Source organism: Hippopotamus amphibius, chromosome 1 (assembly GCF_030028045.1).
Source record: "Hippopotamus amphibius kiboko isolate mHipAmp2 chromosome 1, mHipAmp2.hap2, whole genome shotgun sequence".
In the NCBI taxonomy this organism is placed as follows: domain Eukaryota; kingdom Metazoa; phylum Chordata; class Mammalia; order Artiodactyla; family Hippopotamidae; genus Hippopotamus; species Hippopotamus amphibius.
The window spans coordinates 177,174,111-177,198,571 of NC_080186.1; the positions used below are offsets into that span (position 1 = coordinate 177,174,111).

Sequence of the window (24,461 nt, forward strand, 5' to 3'; positions counted from 1 at the left end):
CATAGAGAGTACACAGAAAACTAACAAAATAAATATAATAATTACAAACTATAAGTAGAAATATTATACAGAAAAGGCAAAGTAACAATCACTCACTACATGACTCAAGGCCAAAATAACACAGTCACTAAATGTTCATCTAATCTAAATCTGACTCAAGTATATTAGGAAGACAGAAGGGATAAGGAGGGTACATATATGACAGGGGCTGAAGATGGAAAGAGATCTAAATCCTTAGAAACCACAGCAGGAAGTCAATAGCTAATGTTTAAAATGTACTAATATAAACATACTGATGTGGAGGGTAAATTCCATAAGAATCAACTGAACTTGAAAGTGGGGAATGACCAATAGAGAACTGTAATCTTCACAAAAAAATCTTGTAGAAGCATTTGATTTCAAAACCAGTGTCTGGCAAACTGGCCCATGGGCCAGCTTCTAATCTGCTGTTTTTAAAAATAAAATTTCATGAACACAGCCAAATTCATTCATTTACATACTTATCTATGGCTGCACTATGTCACAATGGCATTGTTGAGTAGTTGTGACAAAGACTGTAAGGCCTAGAAAGCCTAAAATATTTACAATATGATCCTTTACATGAAGAGTGTAATGTTGCTCTACGTTTAATGCAAGTAGAATCCTCAAAGAGGGCAAACTAAAAACTAAGGAAAATAGAAAAAAATTTTTTGCAGGCTCATGATGGGGAAGACATTCCAAAAGAATCTGTTTTTTCTTTAACTGTTTCTTTCAGTATATTTCCCCTGAGTAGCTACTAAAAACTGAATTTACTTCAAAGAAAATTCCTGATATATAAACAACTGTATCTGTAAAGCCGATAAACCAGAAAATAACTGTTTTTATCATGTGAGTTAATTTCACATGTTTTAGATAAGAAGTTCTGGGAATATGAAATAGATTTTGACTAAATGTATTCATGTATAATTGTTCAAAACCATATTTACCACTGTTACTGAATCCCTGCTTCGACAACTTGCTGAAAGCTTTAATGAACTGGGTATTCTTCTCTCCAGAGTTAGCTTTATCTTTCCATCTTAGTTATAAAAAGTTTTAGAAGAGTGGTGGTAATACTTGTGTGTCGTGTCTAGTGTTGACTCTAAGTAATACTGCTTTGCTAAGAATAATTTTATCTTTGAATTTATTTAGCAATGCTATTTCTCTATCCTGGAAGATATCCCAGAATAACTGATTTAGTGATCCAATTTCAGTAAATTACATTAAAAAAGGGGGGGGTCTATAATAAGATTTAAAATTGTACAATTACATATTAGTCTAATAAATGAAGAATTATTTTTATTTGTTATATGTCATCCTCTACAATTGTATTTTTATGTTGCAACCTCTGTGGTGGACTTATTTGGGGAGAATACCAGGTTAATAATAAGTGAGATTGGTTTAAAAAGAGCCATTGCATTGCATAATCCTAGGGTTGGCATTCACACTGTAGTTGGAGTTGTACAATATATTGCTTACGCACCCATACGTAACAGCGGTGAGAAAGAAGAACATGAAGGCTGGAGTCTACAAGCTTTACAGATTTATAAAATTAAGTAGTTACTAATCAGATATGATTACATAACAATTTAATAAGTAGAATTCTATATACCACAGCTTTAAGTACAGTGATTATACGCAATTTGCGTTTTTAAAGAAAACAGTTAATGCTATCATCAAATAAAAACTATATTATTCTGTTGAAAGTACTTTGTTCATGAGAGCAGTTACTTTAAAGTAAGATATAAAATATATCCTCATTCTATATGCTTCTTAGTTTGACAGCCACTATGTGATGACAATGTGCCTTATTTAGGAAATATAGGAGGTGTGGGAATTTAACTTCCTATAATTACTCCTCACCAGAGAACAATTTTATATCTCTGGGCAAGTTTTGAATAGCTCTAAATACGAAATCCAGTTTATACTATGAGGCAGTGTCCATGTCCTTAACAGTGGCTAGGATAAACACCACTCCACTGGTAGGAATACAATTCTGTTTAAAAGAACACCAGAAGAAAAATGGGTTGAAAATAAACAGCTTCTCTAATCCTTTTCAAACTCTTCCTAAAAAACCGTAGAGGGGGGACATTACTAAAGTCATTTTATGAGCCAGCATTACCCTGATATTAAAGCCAGATAAGGACACTACACGAAAAGAAAACTACAGGCCAAAATCCCTGATAAATAAAGATGCAAAATTTTAGACAAAATTCTAGCAAATCAAATTCAACAGCAAATTAAAAAGATAATACACCATAATCAAGTGGGATTTAACCGTGAGATGCAAAGATGGTTCAACATCCACAAATCAATACACATGACATACCTCATAAATAGAATGAAGGCTTAAAAAAAAAAAAAAATCACATGATCCTCTCAACTGATGGACAAAAAGACAAAATTCAACATTCTTTCATGATAAAAGTTCTCAACAAATTGGGTATAAAAGGAACATACCTCAGCATAACAAAGATCATATATAACAAACCCAGAGCTAACATCATTTTCAATGATGAAAAGCTGAAAGCTTTTCCTCTAAAGTCAGGAACAAGACAAGGGTACCTCCTCTAACCACTTTTATTCAGCATGGTACTGGAAGTCTTAGCCAGAGCAATGAGGAAAGAAAAAGAAATAACAGGCATCCAAACTGGAAAGGAAGTAAAATGGTCTCTTGAATACAGATGACATGATCTTATACACAGAAAACCATAAAGACTCCACTACAAAATTGTTAGAAATAATACACAAATTCAGTGAAGTTATAGGATACAAAACCAACATATACAAATCAGTTGCATTTCTACACAATAACAACAAAATTATCTGAAAGAAAAATAAAGAAAACAATCCTATTTACAGTGTCATCAAAAACAATGAAACACAAGGAGTTAAATGATCTGTACACTGAAAACTATAAAACTGTGATTAAAGAAACTGAGGGAGAGAAAAGATGGCGGCGAAGTAGAGAGACGTGGAGTGCATCCCTCTCCACAGATGCATAGGGAATGCATGGAAGGACGCAGTCATTCCCACAGAGGACCAGCTAAACACCAGCAGACGGCCTCGGACACCAGAAAGGGCTGCAGGGAGCCCAACATAGCCGGTAGGGAGGCATCTACGAGGGCTCAAAGAGGGTGAAGCGGTGGAGCTGTGGCAGACAGGAGGGAGTGAGAAACATACCGAGGGTCCGCAGCGCAGCTCAGCGTTCCCGGACCGAGACATCGATCCGCGGCTGAACGGAGGATCCAGGAGCGGGAGCGTGAGAACAGGAGAGCTGGTTCAGGGTGAGAAACATTGTTGCCGGTAGGGTGACGGACCGAGAGCACAGGAGGGAGGAGGTCCGCGGAGAGGGGTGCCCGTCCCTGCGAGCTGCCCGGCCATGATGGCGGCTGGAGACTGCAGGCTCACGGGCAGGGGGGAGGAGCCGTGCGCGTAGCCTCTCCCTCTCTTTCAGCGCCTCTGCAACAGGCAGTGGAGAGACACCCTGCGGGCCACCTAAGGCGCCCAGGGATAACAAGCACCCTCAGGCACTCGGGCGGGGCTAGATTAAAACCCCTTGCAACACCAGCAGCAGGGAGGCTGCCCAGAGGAAAAAAAAAAAAAAAAAAGAACAGCATCAAAAACAAAAAAACCCCGAGAGAGGCCCAACTCTAAGACTTTCTGTGGACGCCTGAGCCACCAGCGCCCTCTGCAACAGGCACCTCCAAGCCTGACTGAAACAGCACAACAGTGCGCCACTGCTCACTCACTCCCAGGAGAAGGAGCCACTATTGTACCCTCTCCCTCCCCACACACCGACGCTTACAGATGAACAATAAAGGAACCTCTGCTGGTCACAGAATAACGCAAAAAAAAACCCAAGGCAAGGAGAAGGACACTTACAGCTGAGACGCTAAGGAAACAGAAATAGTAGTATCAATACCTATTGAACTGGTCCATTCTGGGATCAGTTCTGGATTTTTTTTTTCTTTTTCTTTTTCTCTCTTTTTTTTTTCTTCTTTATTCAATACGATCTTAGCCCTAAGGGATCTACAAGTTTTATAACATAATTTTTTAATGATATATTTTATTCTTTTTTTTTTTTTTTTTTGCCTTTTTATATACTTCTATATCTAGCTAAGTTTTTGGTAGTACGGACAATATATCTCTCATACTTTCCTTTCATCCCTATCTTTTATACATTTCTATTCCTTTCTTTTTATTTGCATATTTCCAACCACATTATGCTCTTCTGTTCCCCTTTCTTCCAGCCTTTTTAAGTTTATTTTATCTTAACATACTTATAAGCAACACTATCGGTCTGCTCAGACTCCTTGCTCTATTCTCCAGATGACGCACTGCCTTGGTATTTAATATTAGGCTTTTGTCTTTATCTTAGTCCTTAGTACAGTTGTCTAATTACATTCGGAGAATCTCCATTCTCTCTGGTGGTACTCCAGCTCTTTTCTATATTTGATCCTAGCTTACAAAATCTCCCTGGATTGATGTTTGTGGGTGTAGGGTGTTATTTGTTTGTTTGTTTGCTTTTGCTTTTGTCTCTGATTTGTTCTGTTTCAGTTGTCAATTTCTGTTGGGTTTCTCTTTGAATATCTGATAGCACACTGGGGTTCTGTCAGGTCTTTCTAGAGCCTTATGTCCTAACGGATTCAGTAATTGTGTGTCTTACACATGTATGTGTTTCCTAGACCTAATATTCGTTTAATCCAATACTTGGACATTAGTCTGAGGCTTGGACAGTCTTCTATAAACACCTCTATTGCCAGGACAAGCAACCCCAAAAGTTTGGACAACCATGAGGAAACAAAGAAACACCATGCAGGCAAAGGAGCAGGAAAAAAACCCACAAGACCAAATAAATGAAGAGGAAATAGGAAAAATGCCTGAAAAAGAATTTAGAGTAATGATAGTAAAAATGATACAAAATCTCGATAACAAAATAGAGAAAGTACAAGAAACAGTTCATAAGAACTCAGAAAAACAAACAGCAATGGATAACAAAATAACTGAAATTAAAAATACTCTGGATGCTATAACCAGCAGAATGACTGAGGCAGAAGAACGAATAAGTGAGTTGGAAGATAGAATGGGGGAAATAACTGCCACAGAGCAGGAAAAAGAAAAAACAATAAAAAGATTAGAAGACAGTCTTAGAGACCTCAGTGATAACCTTAAACAAACCAACATTCGAATTATAGGCATCCCAGAAGAAGAAGAAAACAAGAAAGGGTCTGAGAAAATATTTGAAGAGGTTCTAGTGGAAAACTTCCCCAACATGGGAAAGGAAATAATTCACCAAGTCCAAGAAGCACAGAGAGTCCCATACAGAATAAACCCAAGGAGAAATACACCAAGGCACATATTAATCAAACTAACGACAATTAAACACACAAAAAAAATATTAAAAGCAGCAAGAGAAAAGCAACAAACAACATATAAGGGAAAACCCATCAGGATAACAGCTGACCTTTCTACAGAAACTCTGCAGGCCAGAAGGGAATGGCAGGATATACTGAAAGTCCTGAAAGAGAGAAACCTACAGCCAAGAATACTCTACCCAGCAAGAATCTCATTCAGATTTGACAGAGAAGTCAAAAGCTTTCCAGACAAGCAAAAGTTAAGAGAATTCAGCACCACCAAACCAGTCTTACAACAAGTGCTAAAGGAACTTCTCTAAGTAGGAAACACAAGAAAAGGAAAACACCTACAAATACAAACCCAAAACATTCAGAAAATGGTAATTGGAACACACATGTCAATAATCACCTTAAATGTAAATGGATTAAATGCTCCAACCAAAAGACACAGACTGGCTGAATGGATACCAAAACAAGACCCTTCTATATGCTGCCTACAAGAAACCCACTTCAGTCCAAGAGATATGTATAGACTGAAAGTAAAGGGATGGAAAAAGATATTCCATGCAAATGGAAGTCAAAAGAAAGCTGGAGTAGCAATACTCACATCAGACAAATTAGACTTGAAAGTAAAGACTATTACAAGAGACAAGGAAGGACACTACATAATGATCAAGGGATCCATTCAAGAAGAACATATCACAATGGTAAATATCTATGCCCCCAATAGAGGAGCACCTCAATACATAAGGCAAATGCTAACAGCTATAAAAGGGGACATCGACAGGAACACAATAATAGTGGGAGACTTGAACACCCCACTTACATCAATGGACAGATCATCCAAACAGAAAATAAACAAAGACACACAAGCTTTAAATGACACATTAGACCATCTCGACTTCATTGATATTTATAGGACATTCCATTCAAAAACGACAGACTACACTTTCTTCTCAAGTGCACACGGAACATTTTCCAGGATAGATCACATCTTGGGTCACAAATCAAACCTCAGCAAATTCAAGAAAATTGAAATCATATCAAGCATCTTCTCTCACCACAATGCCATGAGACTAGATATCAATTACAGGAAAAAAACTGCAAAAAATACAAACACATGGAGGCTAAACAATTCATTCTTAAACAACCAAGGAATCACTAAAGAAATCAAAGAGGAAATCAAAAAATATCTAGAAACAAATGACAACGAAAACACAACAACCCAAAACCTATGGGATGCAGCAAAAGCAGTTCTAAGAGGGAAGTTTATAGCAATCCAGTCCTACCTTAAGAAACAAGAAAATGATCGAAGAAACAACCTAACCTTACACCTAAAACAACTAGAGAAAGAAGAACAAAGAAATCCCAAAGTGAGCAGAAGGAAAGAAATCATAAAGATCAGAGCAGAAATAAATGAAAAAGAAAGGAAAGAAACCATAAGAAAAATAAATAAAACTAAAAGCTGGTTCTTTGAGAAGATTAACAAAATTGATAAACCATTAGCCAGACTCATCAAGAAAAAAAGGGAGAAGATGCAAATCAACAGAATTAGAAATGAAAAAGGAGAAGTAACAACGGATACCTCAGAAATACAAAAGATCATGAGAGACTACTACAAGCAACTATATGCCAATAAATTGGATAACCTGGAAGAAATGGATCAATTCTTAGAAAAATACAATCTTCCAAGACTGAACCAGGAAGAAATAGAAACCATGAACAGACCAATCACAAGTACAGAAATTGAGGCAGTGATTAAAAAACTCCCAACACACAAAAGCCCAGGACCAGATGGGTTCACGGGCGAGTTCTATCATTTAGAGAAGAGCTAACACCTATCCTTCTCAAACTCTTCCAAAATATTGCAGAAGGCGGAGCACTCCCAAACTCATTCTATGAGGCTACCATCACCCTGATACCAAAACCAAGCAAAGATGTCACAAAAAAAGAAAACTACAGACCAATATCACTGATGAATATAGATGCAAAAATCCTCAACAAAATACTAGCTAACAGACTCCAACAGCACATTAAAAAAATCATACACCATGATCAAGTGGGGTTTATCCCTGGGATGCAAGGATTCTTCAATATACGCAAATCAATCAATGTGATACATCATATCAACAACTTGAAGGATAAAAACCAAATGATCATTTCAATAGATGCAGAAAAACCTTTTGACAAAGTTCAACATCCATTTATGATAAAAGCTCTCCAGAAAATGGGCATAGAAGGAAATTACCTCAACATAATAAAAGCCATATATGAAAAACCAAAAGCCAACATCGTTCTCAATGGAGAAAAACTGGAAGAATTCCCTCTAAGAACAGGAATAAGACAAGGGTGTCCTCTCTCACCACTATTATTCAACATAGTTTTGGAAGTTTTAGCCACAGCAATCAGAGAAGAAAAAGAAATAAAAGGAATCCAAATTAGAAAAGAAGAAGTAAAATGGTCACTCTTTGCAGATGATATGATATTATATATAGAAAACCCTAAAGACTCTACCAGAAAACTGCTAGCACTAATTGAGGAGTTTAGTAAAGTAGCAGGATACAAAATTAATGCACAGAAATCTCTCGCATTCCTATACACGAACAACGGAAGAGCAGAAAGAGAAATGAAGGAAACTCTCCCATTCACCATTGCAACAAAAAGAATAAAATACCTAGGAATAAACCTGCCTAAGGAGGCAAAAGATCTGTATGCAGAAAACTTTAAGACATTGATGAAAGAAATCAAAGACGACACAAAGAGATGGAGGGACATACCATGTTCCTGGATTGGAAGAATCAACATCGTGAAAATGACTGTACTACCCAAAGCAATTTACAGATTCAATGCAATCCCGATCAAATTACCAATGGCATTTTTCACAGAGCTAGGGCAAGAAATCTTACGATTTGTATGGAAACGCAAAAGACCCCGAATAGCCAAAGCAATCTTGAGAAGGAAAAATGGAGTTGGTGGAATCAGGCTTCCTGACTTCAAACTATACTACAAGGCCATAGTGATCAAGACAGTATGGTACTGGCACAAAAATAGAAAGGAAGATCAATGGAATAGAATAGAGAACTCAGAAGAAAGCCCAAACACATATGGGCACCTTATCTTTGACAAAGGAGGCACGAATATACAATGGAAAAAAGACAGCCTCTTCAATAAGTGGTGCTGGGAAAATTGGACAGCAACATGTAAAAGAATGAAATTAGAACACTTCCTAACACCATACACAAAAATAAACTCCAAATGGATTAAAGACCTACATGTAAGGCCAGACACTATAAAACTCCTCGAGGAAAACATAGGCAGAACACTCTATGACATACATCAAAGCAACATCCTTTTTGATCCACCTCCTAGAATCAGGGAAATCAAATCAAGAATAAACGAATGGGACCTCATGAAACTTAAAAGCTTTTGCACAGCAAAAGAAACCATAAACAAGACTAAAAGGCAACCCTCAGAATGGGAAAAAATAATTGCCTATGAAACAACGGACAAAGGATTAACCTCCAAAATATACAAGCAGCTCATGAAGCTTAATACCAAAAAAGCAAATAACCCAATCCACAAATGGGCAGAAGACCTAAACAGACATTTCTCCAAAGAAGACATACAGATGGCCAACAAACACATGAAAAGATGCTCAACATCACTCATCATCAGAGAAATGCAAGTCAAAGCCACAATGAGGTATCACCTCACACCAATCAGAATGGCCATCATCACAAAGTCTGGAAACCACAAATGTTGGAGAGGGTGTGGAGAAAAGGGAACTCTCCTGCACTGTTGGTGGGACTGTAAGATGGTACAGCCACTATGGAAAACAATTTGGAGGTTCCTTCAAAAACTACAAATAGAACTACCCTATGATCCAGTAATCCCACTCCTGGGCATATACCCAAAGAAAACCATAATCCCAAAAGAAACTTGTACCATCATGTTTATTGCAGCACTATTTACAATAGCCAGGACATGGAAGCAACCTAAATGCCCATCAACAAATGAATGGATACAGAAGATGTGGCATATATATACAATGGAATATTACTCAGCTATAAAAAGGGATGAGATGGAGCTATATGTAATGAGGTGGATAGAACTACAATCTGTCATACAGAGTGAAGTAAGTCAGAAAGAGAAGGACAAATATTGTATGCTAACTCACATATACGAAATCTAAAAATGGTACTGATGAACTCAGTGACAAGAATAAGGATGCAGATACAGAGAATGGACTGGAGAACTCGAGGTATGGGGGGGGCGGGGGGTGAAGGGGAAGCTGAGACGAAGCGAGAGAGTAGCACAGACATATATATACTACCAAGTGTAAAATAGTCAGTGGGAAGTTGTTGTATAACAAAGGGAGTCCAACTCGAGGATTTGGAAGATGCTTAGAGGACTGGGGCAGGGAGGGTGGGGGGAACTCGAGGGGGGGGAGTCAAGGAAGGGAGGGAATACAGGGATATGTGTATAAAAACAGATGATTGAACCTGGTGTACCCCCCAAAAAATTTAAAAAAAAAAATAAAACAAATACCAGATGGAAAAAAAAAAAAAAAAGAAACCCTGGCAAGCTGGGGGCGGTGGGGGGTGGGGAATGAATTGGGAGATTGGGGTTACCATATATACCTCGTTAATAAGAAAAACATATCAAATTGTACACTTTAGATATATACACTTTATTGTATATCAATTATATCTCAATAAAAGTTCTTAAAATTAAAAAAAAAAAAAGAAACTGAGGAAGACACAAATAAATGTAAAGATATCCCATGTTTATGGAATGGAAGAATTAATGTGGTTAAAATGTCTCTACTACTAAAAGCCATCTAGATATTCAACTCAATCCCTATCAAAATTCTTCCAAAGTGCCAGCTGAGGAATGAATGGATAAAGAAGGCATAGTATATATACAATGGAATGTTATTCAGCCATGAGAAAGAAGAAAATCCTTCCATTTGTCACTACATGGATGGATGTGACATTGTGCTAAGTGAAGTAAGTCAGATACAGAAAGACAAATCCAGCACCGTATTACTTATATGTTGAATCTATAAAAAGCCAAACTCATAGAAGCAGAGAGCAGAATGGTGGTCATCAGGGACTGGGAGAAGTTAGTCAAAGGTACAAACTTTTAGTTAAAAGATGAGTAAGTTCTGGGGATCTAATATTCTGCATGGTGACTAGATAACAATACTTCATCAAATATTTGAAAGTTGCTAAGAGAGTCAACTTTAAATGTTCTCACCACACACATACAATTATGTAAGGTGTTGGATCTATTAACTAACTTTATTATGGTAATCACTTCACAGTATATACATATATCAAACATTCACATTGTACACCTTAAACTTATACAATGTTATATCAATTTATAACTCAATAAAGCTAGAAACAAAAAAATAATTTTTTTAACCAAAATATTTAAATGTATCAACATCTTTAGAATAAAAGAAAAAAAAAGAAAAAAGAAATGGCTTCTCAAGTTCTCATTCATTTAGCTGGAATCTACTTAACAAAAATATTGTCTTGTAGGTACGTGCCATACTCAGTTTGTACCACAGTAGTATTTGTGTATGAACATTTCAATATGTCCTTACTGCTTCTAATTTTTATAAACTGGAATTTTGATAAAGCTGGCTATACAACACTAATGGTAAATATCTTTGGGAATGAATTATTCTTGTTATAATGAAATATGACAATGTCAGAGTTGTTTAAGAATATTAAAAAAAAAACACAGTGCAGAAATACCATAAAAATCTCTCTGATTTGTGTGAGGGTGTACAAAACATTTTTTTTATTTTTTTTGGGCAAAACAAAACTAAACACAGAGAAGACGGCCCTGTCATTTTCATATCTGATGCAATAAAAATTTTTAAAGGGGACTGAAATGCACTACCAGAATGTTTGATCTGGAAGAGCTCCTTATTAGAGAAATGAGAAAAAAACAAAAGCTAGAGATGGTAAGTGACCTGTCATGCCGTTAGAGGCAGGCAATGATAATTAGAATGCAGAAATGTCTAAAAATTTAAGCCTCTTTCCTTTGTAAAGGGGAATCTTTGCAAGTAGAAGCATGGTAGACAAAAAAAATCATTTTATTTAGTTGCTAGTTGTATTTAGTTAATTCATATCTGTTCTTGATGGTCTGTTACTGATTGGCAAATCTGAGTAGCTCACGATTTGGGGAGCAGAAAAAATATTCTAATGGGAAAAAACTGTGCAAATGGAAAAACTGTTTATGACATACACATTAGTTATATGCTTTATAAATACTCTGGGTTTAAATTTTCATTCTTGAAAGACCAATAAAAAATGTTATACGTGTACAGGCATACCTTGTTTTATTATACTTTGTTTTATTGCATTTCATAGATACTATGTTTTTTACAAATTGGAGGTTTGTAGCAACCCTGTGTCTTATCAAGCCTATTGGCACCATTTTTTCCGATAGCATTTGCTCACTTCATGTTTCTGTATAACATTTTGGTAATTCTTGCAATATTTCAACTTTTTCATTATTTTTATATTTGTTACAGCAATCTGTGACCAGTGATCTTTGATGTTACTACTGTAATTGTTTTGGGGTGCCACAAACTATGTTCATATAAGAAAACAAACTTAATTGATGTTCTGACTGCTCCACTGAACACTGAAATGTTCCCCATCTCTCTGTCTCTCCTTTGGCCTCCCTATTCCCTGAGACACAACAATATAGAAATTAGGCCAATTAATAGCCCTACAATAACCTATAAGTATTCAAGTGAATGGAAGAATCATGTCTCTCACTTTAAATCAACGAACTGGGAGATTAGGAATGACATTTATACACTACCATGTGTAAAATAACTAGCTAATGGGAACATGCTATTATAAAGCACAGAAAGCTCAGCTTGGTGCCCTGTGACGACCTAGATGTATGGGATTGGGGGTGGTGGGGGAGGGAAGTCCAAGGGGGAGGGGATATAGCTATACAGCTGACTCACTTCATTGTACAGCAGAAACTAACATTGTAAAGCAATTATACTCCAATAAAAAAAATCAAAAAAACAAACAAAAACTAGAAAGGACTAAGCTTAGTGGGGAAGGTATGTTGAAAGCCGAAACAGGCTGAATGCCACGCCTCTTGCCCCAAACAGTTAGCCAAAATGTTAATGCAAAGGAAAAAGTTCTTGAAGGAAACTAAAAGTGCTACTCCACTGAACACACAAATGGTTAGAAAGCAAAACGGCCTCACTGCTGATAATGGAGAAGGCTTCAGTGGCCTAAATAGAAGATCAAACCAAGCCACAACATTTCCTTAAACCAAAGCCTAATGCAGAGCAAGACCCTAACTCTCTTCATCTCTTTGAAGGCTGAGAGAGGTGAAGAAGCTGTAGAGGAAAAGTCAGCATTGTTTGGTTCATGAGGTTTAGGGAAAGAAGCTGTCTCCACAACATCAAAATGCAAGGTAAAGCAGCAAGCGCTGTTGTAGAAACTGTAGCATATTATCCAGAATATTTTGCTAAGACAAACAATGCAGGTGGCTACACTAAACAGATTTTCAATGTAGACGAAACAGCCTTTTTGGGAAGAAGATACCTTTTACAGACAGAAAGGAGAAGTTAATGCCTGGCTTCAAAGGACAGGCTGACAACTCTTGTTAGGGGCTAATGCAGCTAGTGACTGAAGCTAAAACCAATGCTCATTTACCACTCCGAAAATCCTAGGACCCTTGAGAATTATGCTAAATCTACTGTGCCCAGGCTGTCTAAATGGATGGAACAACAAAGTCTGGAGACAGCACATCTGTTTATAACAGGGCTTACCAAGTTGAATATTTTAAGCCCATTGTTATTCCTTTCAGAATATTACTGCTCATTGACAATGTACCTGGTCATCAGGGCTCTGATGGAGGTGTACAAGGAGATTCATGTTGTTTTCATGCCTGCTAACACAACATACATTCTGCAGCCCCATGGATCAAGGAGTCACTTCAACTTTCAAGTCTTTAAGAAATATACTTCATAAGGCTATAGTTGCCATAGCTAGCGATTCCTCCTATGGAAATGGGCAAAGTAAATTGAAAACCTGGAAAGGATTCACCATTCTACATGCCATTAAAAACAACATGATTCATGGCAAAAGGTCAAAATAGTAGCAGTAACAGGAGTTTGGGAGAAGCTGATTTTAACCCTCGTGAATGACTTTGAGAGGTTCACGACTTCAGTAAAGGAAGTAACTTCAGATGTGGTGGAAATAGCAAGAGAGTTAGAATTAGAAGTGAAGATGTGACTGAATTGCTGCAATCTCATGATAAAACTTGAATGTATAGGAATTGTTTCTTATGGATAAGCAAAGAAAGCAGTTTCTTGAGATGGAATCTACTCCTAGTGCAGATGCTGTGAAGACTGCTGAAATGACCACAGAAGACTTAAAATATTATATAAACTTAGTTGATAAAGCAACAGCAGGGTTTGAGAAGACTGACTCCAATTTTGAAAGAAGTTCTATTGTGGGTAAAATGCTATCAAACAGCATTGCACGCTACAGGGAAATCGTTTTTGAAAGGAAGAGTCAATTGATGCAGCAAACTTCATTGTTGTCTTATTTTAAGAAATTGCCACAGCCACCCAAACTTCAGCAACCACCACCGTGAGCAGTCAGCAGCCATCAACTTCAAGGCAAGACCCTCCACCAGCAAAAAAGAATACAACTTGCCGAAGACTCAGATGATGGTTAACACTTTTTGGCAATGAAGTATTTTTAAATTAAGGTACGTATATTTTTTATACATAATGCTATTGCACACTTAATAGACTACAGTAAAGTGTAAATATAACTTTTATATGCACTAGGAAACCAAAAATTTGTGACTTGCTTTATTGAGGTTATTTGCTTTACTAAGGTGGTCTGAAATTGAAACCCCAGTATCTCCGAGGTATGCTTGTAGTTCTTAAAATGTTTGATTTGGAAAAATTCTTAGTTAAAAATTCCAAATTTTATAAATTACAGCAATCATTTAAATAAATTTTTAAATTTCTCTAAGTAAAAAAATTGTCAAATTTAACACTTTAAACCTTCCTTTAATTTTATTCTTAAGAAAGCAATTAGAAATCATTAGTTTAAATTTAAGTTCAAATTTTAACAAGAGGTTAAAGAGGTAAAGGGAATATAGACCAAAGATTTTATCTAACAATTAGACTACCAGTATTGACTTGATTTCAAGACGACTTAGCCAGTTAAGAATAAGCTAGAACTCAAAGTCAGGTTTCTGAATTCAGTCTAGTTTCCTCTTAAACTATTCTAGATAACTTTCCCTCACTTTGTGACCCAACTCCAAGCCCCCCTCAAATCTTTTTGTAAATAAATTAAACATAAGAAAAGAGGCTTGTTAATCAAGTGGGCTCAGGTTCATACTTTGGCAGTGTTTTGGGATCTCTGCTGCAATGTGAGATGTCTACATTTTGCTAAGCCACTGAGCTTAAGTGTAGGAACTCACAAGAGTAAGTACAACAGTCCCTGCCATGAGGGACTTCAAATTCTTTATCCTTCCTTCCTTCTTTCCTGTCCATCTTCCTTCCTCACTTAGTTTCTCCCTCTTTATATTTACAGATATTTATATTTACATAAATATTCCTTATTATGTGAAGGCACAGTCTTATACATAAGGACGCAAACACCATCTTTTGAGGCTTACAATCTTGCAGTAATTTAAAAGATTAAAACAAATGCATAAATAACTAATCCAAGTCAGAACATGATAAACTTCATAGGAGAGATGGAAAATGTGGAGTTTATAGAAGAATTCAAATACAGCCATACATCTTAAATTTAAATAAAATTACTTTGAAGCTTAAAAGGCTAAATAATCTCTATTAACAAATAGTTTTTACACCTGCATGAAACAGTCTTCACAATATTGGGGGATATGAAGGAAACCACTGCTTTCCTTATTTGAAGTTGACACAGTGTTTGCCTTGGAAAATTCTCAGGAAACTGTGGTTTTCACACACCTCCAGTTTCTTCCATTTCAAATAAATTAAATTTAAAAAGGGGGGGACTTGAGGGGGGGGCGTCAAGGAAGGGAGGGAATATGGGGATATGTGTATAAAAACGGTTGATTGAACCTGGTGTACCCCCCCCCAAAAAAAAAATAAAATAAAATAAAAATAAAAAAAAAAAAGGAAAACACCTCATCTTTTAATGGAAAAATTTTATTCTGGCATATGGGTATTTATTGTGAACACAAACCATTTGGTGTTCAATTTTAGAAAGAATTTTGAGAATGTACATGTAAATATAAACAAGAGTCTAAAAATGAAAAAGCTCTCTTACACGCAATGTTCATTCCTTTGAAATGTTGCCTTAAAACAAACTGACACTAAATGAACTAGCACAGGTAGAAAGCTAGTAGCAGTACTTTTAACATTAACTGGACTTAAATTTAATTCTAGGTTTTACCTAAAGATATAAACCAACACATTCAAATTTGTATTTATTGAAACATTCAGGGGTATAATAAGAAACAGTCTATTCAGCTGGACAGAAGAAATGTGGCAAACAAAGCAAAAATAAGGCTTAGAATCCACATTTAAGAGAACAGGAGACTTTTCCGTATTCATTGAACTCTTAAAATCCTTATGACACCATGATTCTAAAATGCAGTCTTCATGTATGGGACTTATTCCATCCTTTTGTCTTAAACTTTCATTTTGTACACAGAGACTTGGGTTTAGACCTTAGATTTGACATTTCCTACTAACTACCTATGACCATAGGTATATTTTGACCTTTCTGGGCCTGCTGTCTCATCTGTTAAATGAGATTATCATCATCTTCCCTGAGAAAGCTAATATATATAAAGCATCTAACGAGTCAGGCAACTGGTAGATGTTAACAAATATTAATTTGCTTCCTCTTATCCTGTAGTTGTTTAATATAGCTGTGTTCTATTCCCTTCCTGTTTTCCATACTGTCTAGCCGATTGCTCTACGTATAACAGATGTTTTGAGTTGAGAAGCCCTTGAACTTCTGGCAATAACTGTCTGGAAATGTCAAAGTTCTAGTCCCCAAACTCTCTAGCTTTAAAACTCTCATACAAATATTAACTGGCTACTTAATCTTTCTAACCCCTTTCTGAATTTGGAAAATGAAGACACTACTAGTATTACTACACACAATGTACAAACGTGCATGTGCACACATGAATGTTTTCTATATGAGATCATTGTTGTAAGATCAGCTGAGATAATGTATACGGAAGAACTGTGCAAGCTCTAAGGAGTTACACAAATTAGCTTGCTCTGCTCTATTCTTATGGTCAGACAACTTCAAATGTACAGAGCTCCATGTAATACCCTTATTTCCTCTCTGGTCATCTTTCACTAACCTTCCTTCCTGTGGCAAACTAATCAGTCTTCTCTCCATGACACTCTGCTGCCTACCTCATTTTTATTTTAGAGGCTTAATTTATTAACATATTTTGATACAGAACAACATGAATCCAATGGAAGGATATCACAAATGGAATAAAATAACAAAATAGTTGAAATCAAATAGCTTGGGAGGAATCTGAAATCATTCTTAAGCAGGGCAATTTCCCTTGGCTCTAAATCCTCAAGGGTTCCATCAAGAACTCTGATGAAACAGAACTGTTCTCCATCTCCTTCCTTTTGTTTGGAGGAAGGCACCAAAAGGGCAGAAACGTAATTAGATTTTACTTGACAATATTTCAGTTAAGATCCTAAAGTTTCTATGTGAGTAACTATTATAAGTCTCATGACTACAAATCTAGTAAGATGCAAATGAATTTACTATCACATAACAAAAATGATAAGTGAACATGGATACATTTCCCTATTTTTAGGTTGACATTTCACACACTGGAAGGTTTAACAAAGGGTTATAAATGAAGAAAGCTACACCAAAAAAAAAACCTGATTCTACAAATATTACACATACATTAACTAAGAGTAACTTTCCAAAGTGAAAACAACCTGACTGAAAAGTTAAAAAAAAAAAAAAAAAAAAGACCAAGGATATTTTATTTTGGATATTTTCAAGTTAAATTTAAGTAATATTGTCAAGTTTTACTGCTGAAACTTAAATGGAAACATAGTATTAGGCACTAAAAGTAAATTGCTTTTTATTCTCATCACAAATTAAATATTATTGAAATACTTTTAGAATGCAGCAACCAGAAAATTCAAAAAATTTATTCTGGTAAAAACCTTAAATTATTACCTTTTTAAACTCTCAAGAAAAAGCAAATACATTCTGCCATATTTTTAAACAATTACCACTACTCTATTTAACATGTCATTATTTTGTCAGAAATATAGATAGACCAAGACACAAGTTAAAAACTATAATAGAACTAAAATTTTTCCTCTCTATGAATGAATGCTATGAAATAAGAATATTTACTGTAATATCATGTTAATATAAAATAAGGAAGCTGTTTGTAAAATCATGCTCATAACTTTGGTGTTGCTTTCCTGACAAGGACTGTGACAACAACAACAAATCTTCCCTCCCCTCAAATATAAAAAATCTTTCGTCTTCTGGCCTTCTTACAATAAAATGCTTTAAAATTTAACATGTATAATGTCAATTAATTGCAGAGAAGTGAATGCTAGTGTACAAAAAGGTAGAATCAGAGTATTTTTTTCCTTAAGGCTGAAATAGGAAAACTGACATTTATAGCTGGAGATTTCAACACATCTCTTTTAGTAATCAATAAAACAAGTAGGAAGAAAGTCAGTAAAGATGCAAATCACCTGAACAACACCATGTACCAACTTGTCCTAAATGACATTTATAGGACACTGATCCCAATATAATAATATTATTTTCAAGTGCACATGAAATATTCACCAAGATAAGCCATACTCTGGACAAATAACATAAATAATAAAGTTAAAAGAATAAAAATCATAAAAGTATGCTCATGGATCATAAAGAAAACTAATGAAAAGATACCTAGAAAGCCCCCTGTTTAGAAATTAAACAACATACTTCTAATTAAACCATAGGTTAAAGGGAAATTTAAAAATTTTAAACGCAAAGAAAATAAAATACAACACATCATACTTATAAAATGTAGCTAAGGCAGTGCTTAGAGGGAAATTTATAGCATTAAATGCATTTATATATATCAAAAAGGTCTAAATTAGTAATTCAAGCTTCCACATTAAGAAACTAGAGAAAGAGCAAAGTAAACACAAGTGCAAGAGGAAGAAATAATATGGATTAGAGCAAATGTGAATAAAAGTGAAAACAGAAATGTAATATTACAAAAATCAATTAATCCCAAATCTGTTCCTGTGTGGAAATGCCATTGTAGGCTTTAGCAAAGTGGGCAGAAATGAAAAAGAAGAAATAGTAACGATGAAGCAAGTGACGCAAATGCAAGGAGCAGAAGAGCTGGGTAGAAATCCTAACTCTGCATCTAATGGTGGTATACCTTTAATTAGCTCACTTCATTCTTTCTGAGCTTCAGTTTCCTTACTTATAAAAAGGGGATAAAAATAATATCCATAGGGTAAGTGCAGAGATTAAATAAAATATTCGTAAAAAAATATTTGGAAAGAAAAAAAAAAAGGCTTTGTTCTAATTAGTAAGACAGACTAATTGCTATCTAACACACAAATGCCACGTTAACTTCAACATACCTTTAAGGTCCTTGAGGGTGTGATATCACGGCAAAGAAAAATTCATAAATTACCATAAAAATATTTTTTGGTGGCAACAGTAGAGCTCAAATAGGGAAAAATCATTATATACTAATAGTAACTGGTTTCTTGAAAGAAAAAAGTAGGTTAACAATATAAATAAGGAACTTTTCCTAAAAGAAATACAACCCACTGCAGAAGTACCTTTTTGCAGATTTTTTCAAAGCTGATATCATCACCAAGAGCAGATTTAGTTATTACATCAGGTTTCAACTCCTGTAAAAGAATAAAACAAATTAATTTTAGTTTGAGCCAAATTTTAAACTATCATTATTATGAGTTAAATTTCTTCCCATGTTTTGCTTTTAAGAAATCTGTTACTTAAAGAAATTATTACTATTACTTATTTTAATGGTATTTCAGGGCATTGGCAAGTCTATCAATTTACAATGAAATGTAGAGATTTACAGAGAAACACTTAATTTTTATTCTTGATTAAAAAAAACTAACCCACCAAATACTTTTTTATTATGGAAGGGATAAATACAGATGTATTTTAGAAAAAAAAAACCCAGAAAAACAGAAAGAAAAATAAGTGAAATTACTGGCAATGCTTACATGGGAATAATTTTATTATACACCCTTCTACAAGCTTCTTGAAAAGAATTTAAGTTTGATATGCATTTTACTAAGGGAATGAAGGATGACTTTAGATCACTGAAAATGCAATTTTTCTATATTAATAGTTATCAAGTTATTCTAATATGCAAAAAATTGAACATTTTTAAAAAATATTGTCTAGAAGAATGCTAAATAGGAAAATCAGTTGATTTTATAACAACACTGAGTGACAGTAAGGTGGATATGTGATGTGACAAAAATTGTGCAAACATTAAGTGAAAGTGATATTTAAATTTTACTTTAAACAAAAACAGGACCAAAGCATTTTGTAAACTAGCTTTATTTAATAACAGGGCAAATGTCTATTTTTGGTTTTTTTTGTTCTTATGTATTTAACCAATTCCTTATCACTGAACATGAATACATTTTCTGAATTTTGATCTTTTTATAAATAAGAATGTGATGACTATCCTTGTACATACTGGTTTGTGTAACTCCTGAAAAATTACCACAGATTCCATATTAAAGAGGTATATTGGGTTTTTGGAAAAAGAGTAGAATGGAAAAAAATAACAAATATTGATAATGATGATCCACTGCCAAAGAGATCATAAAGCACTGTTTCTGAGAGTAAAAACAATTTCATTTTGTGTACACTCATACAAATGTGAAAAATGTGTATGTAAAACAAATCCATATAAAAAGTACATAAATGGACTCATTTTTAAATTATTTATGTGTGTATATATAAAAAATTCATTAATTATGTGACATACTTTGCCTGAAAATATCTTAAGTTTGATGAACTAATTTAGTAGATGGCCTCCTAGGCAGTTTCAAGTTAATAAAACTATTTAAATTATAGTTAAAAATCCAGATTTTAAGACTTGTCCCACCTGTGTTAATGGCTGCCTACAAGCATCTTTTTTTTACTCTTTAAGACAAAAATCAGCCTAAAGAGTGAATTGATTAAATTTTATTGCTAAAATGAACTTCTTAAGTCCAGAAGATAATGATACTACCTAAATCTCAACCCACCCACATATTCCCTCCAAAACAATGAATTCAACAAGGAGTACAAATAAAACCAAATATGAACTGTGCCCTCAGCATTATTAGGAGACAAATACCTATACGCAGAGAAATTAACACCAAATTCAACACCTCTCACTGCCGCTACAAGCTTGGGAATATACAGAGCCAGAGAATGAAAGATTAAGATACTGGGAGAAAAAGAGAGTGGAGTAAAGGACATACATTAATGACAGACAAAAAGCACCACAAAAAAGCAAAAACTACTACAAAGAGTCAAAATGCTGAACACAAGTCTGAGACTTCACAGTACTACAGAGAAGGAAGGCCTTGAAAGTGAGTGATTCTGAAGGCGGCAGCCTCAAGAAACACTGCTTTGAGGGGAATTAGATAAATAGGGGTTGCACACTTCCCTTTAGTGATAATAATGTATGTAAAAGAAAGAAAGAGAAATTAAGGACCCTACGGAGACAAAAGAAATTATGTGCAAACCAATTCCTCCTTCTCATTATCCATTAAAAAAAAATGCTGCTTTGCCATACTGACATAAGGTGGGCCCTGTCTAAGAAATGGCTACAGTTCAGAAAAGAAAAAAAGTCAAATTTATATAAAATTAAAGAAGAAAACAGAAAATGTAAATCACAATATTTTATCTGATTCTCTCCTAAAAACTAATCATGAAGAAGACAACTGTAACATAACCTTGTAAAACTGCCTTCGGGAGCCTCAAACAAGTAGTTGGGGCCTACATAAAAAAAATTTGCAAAATGAGAAATTAAAACACTGAAGAACAGAAATAGGTAAAACACAGAAGTGCATCAACAGTTGATAAAGCTTAGGAAATAAAAGAAAAACCATCTCAGAAAGGAAGAACAGATTTAAAGAAAAATTCAATAAGGAACACTGAAGAAAGTCAAGAAAACTACCAAGAAAATGAAAATAAGATAAAGAAAAAAGGACAGAAACAAAGTGGCAAAAGATGATCCCATATACATGTAATTGGAGTCTCTGAAGAAGAAAAACAATAGACAAAAACCAGTACTTAAAACTATAACTCTAAAAAGCTTTCTGGAAAAAAAACCAACCAAAGAATTTAGCAAAAGGGCTTACTACGTACCTAGCTTAAAGAGACCTGGAACAAACAATAATGAAACCTATTCTGCTAAAACTATTAGACTTCAAAGACAAAGGAAAAAAATCTTCAGAGCTCAGGGCCAAAAAGATCAACTTAGTTATAAGGGTAAAAAAACTGAGCTGGTATCAGATATCAAGAACAACATACAAAGTAAGTATGGAGCAGCATTTTCAATATAAGCAAGTGTAAGCCAAGGATTTTACACTAAGTCAAGTAGCTCTACAAGAATCAAGTCTAGAGAAAATAGTTTTGAATTTGTAAGAATTCAGGAAATACTGTACATGTGTCTGTCCAGAGGAATCTTCTAGAGGAGGAATTCAGCCAGCAAGAGATAATTTTGGTAAAAGAACCGATGGTGAGTATGTACTTGCAGAGCTAGAATTAAAAGAAATGTGAGGTCACAGGAGAAAGAATAACACACAGGGCTTCCCTGGTGGCGCAGTGGTTAAGAATCTGCCTGCCAATGCAGGGGACATGGGTTCGAGCCCTGGGCCAGGAAGATCCCACATTCCATGCAGCAACTAAGCCCGTGAACCACAACTACTGAGCCTGTGCTCTAGAGGCCTCGAGCCACAACTATTGAGCCCACCTGCCACAACTACTGAAGCCAGCGCACCTACAGCCCATGCTCTGCAACAAGAGAAGCCACCATAATAAGCTCTTGCACCACAATGAAGAGTAGCCCCCGCTTGTTGCAACTAGACAGAAAGCCCACGTGCAGCAACAAAGACCCAAAACACCAAAAAGTAATACATAAAGTTCTCTCTTAAAAAAAAAAAGAAGAATACATAAACTTTGTCCTCATCCTCAGAGCCTATGAATAAGTTACCGTACATGGCCAAAGGGACTTTATTATGTAATTAAGTTAAGGATCCTAAAATGGGGATCCTGGATTTTTCAGGGTGGGCTTACTGTAACCACAAGGGTCCTCCTAAAAGGGAAGCAGAAGAGTATGAGTTAGAGAAACAGATGAAGAAAAAAACAGAATGATACTGAGGGACTGAGATCGAAACTATGCTGTTGGCCTTGAAGATGGAGGAAGGGGCCAAGGAATATAGGTGACCTCTAAAACCTGAAAGAGTCTCCACAAGGGATACAGTTCTGTTGATATCTTGATTTAAAACTTATGACTTCCAGAGCTGTAAGATAATAAATCTGTGTTGTTTTCAGCTGCTAAATTTGTGTTAACTTGTTACAATAGCACTAGAAAACTAGTATACATTCTTTTTATCTCCTACCAATCTTCATATTGTAAAATAATTCATTACACCATATTATCTGGAGACAAGCACCACATATTATAAATAATGCCTGGAATAAAATACTTACCTTAAAACTATAAAAGTAAAATCTAGATGCATTTGGATGGTTTAAACTTTCCCTATCACAATACTCATACTTCAGTGTCTTGGGTCAATTCATTTTTACCTTGATTTTAAATACAACCATGTGCATAATTAAAAGGGAATGCGATCTCCTATGACATAGTTCATATAAAATTTTTAAATGGTACTTAAATAACAAAACTGTATGGACAGGAATGCTGTGCCATAACTAGAATTTTGGTTCAAAAATATCCTAATTAGACATTGAGGAATTTAATAAATTAAGCAGTTTATTAAACAATGCAAAAATTGCAATAAAATATATATTATGAAGTTATTCTTCCCTCCCTACACTTTTATTCAGAAGAGATCAGGAACTGCCTTTCAGAATAAGATTCTTTGGGACTTCCTAGATGGCACAGTGGTTAAGAACCTGCCTGCCAATGCAGGGAAGACGAGTTCGATCCCTGCCCCAGGAAGATCTCACGTGCTGCAGAGCAACTTGCCCGTGCGCCACAACTATTGAGCCTGTGCTCTAGAGCCTGTAAGCTACAACTATTGAGCCCATGTGCCACAACTACTGAAGCCCGTGTGCCTAGAGCCCGTGCTCCGCAACAAGAGAAGCCACCACAATGAACAGCCTGTGCACCACAATGAAGAGCAGCCGCCCTTCGCCACAACTAGAGAAAGCCTGTGTGCAGCAATGAAGACCCAACGCAGGGAAGGAGGGAGGGAGGGAGGGAGGGAGGGAGGGAAGGAGGGAGGGAGGGAGGGAGGGAGGGAGGGAGGGAGGGAAGGAAGGAAGGAAGGAAGGAAGGAAGGAAGGAAGGAAGGAAGGAAGGAAGGAAGGAAGGGACTCTTTGATGTGTTACCCCAAATGGATAGACAGCACATCAAATGTTAGTACTGCCTTCAGAAAATTTAGACGAAATTTAACCTACAGCCGTTCTCAATTCTTCAAAGAGTATGCTTTGCAGTCTACTTGGGAAGTTCATGGTAAACTGCCAGGACTTTCAAATTGTTTCTTAATTGATCCAAATTCTAAATTTATATACATTCTCACTCAGAGTATCTAATACACGTTGAAAGGAAGAAGTCTTAACGATTTTCATTATTCTTGGATTGGATTTAGTAGTTCTAACGATAGGTTATACTTTAGCCACAAAATTTAATTTACTCATATGGTAAGAATAAAGTATCCTTCAAGTGGATTATGAAAGCCAGTTGCTACAGCAAAATTCACTAGGGTTTAACAGATCAGTAACAAACTGCAGGGGATAGTGGGAATTTATTTTTTTAAAAGATTT

The 24,461-nt window shown here is 35.6% G+C and overlaps 1 protein-coding gene across 2 annotated transcripts in view; it reads right to left on the minus strand.

The window, feature by feature from the left end:
• The window catches only part of SRFBP1 (serum response factor binding protein 1), a 71,325-nt gene that overhangs the window by 13,823 nt on the left and 33,041 nt on the right, over positions 1–24,461 (minus strand). For both annotated transcript variants that reach the window (XM_057736739.1, XM_057736748.1), the window contains exon 4: positions 19,246–19,317. In XM_057736739.1, coding sequence (XP_057592722.1) covers positions 19,246–19,317 — 72 coding nt within the window. The remainder of the gene's footprint in view (positions 1–19,245; positions 19,318–24,461) is intronic.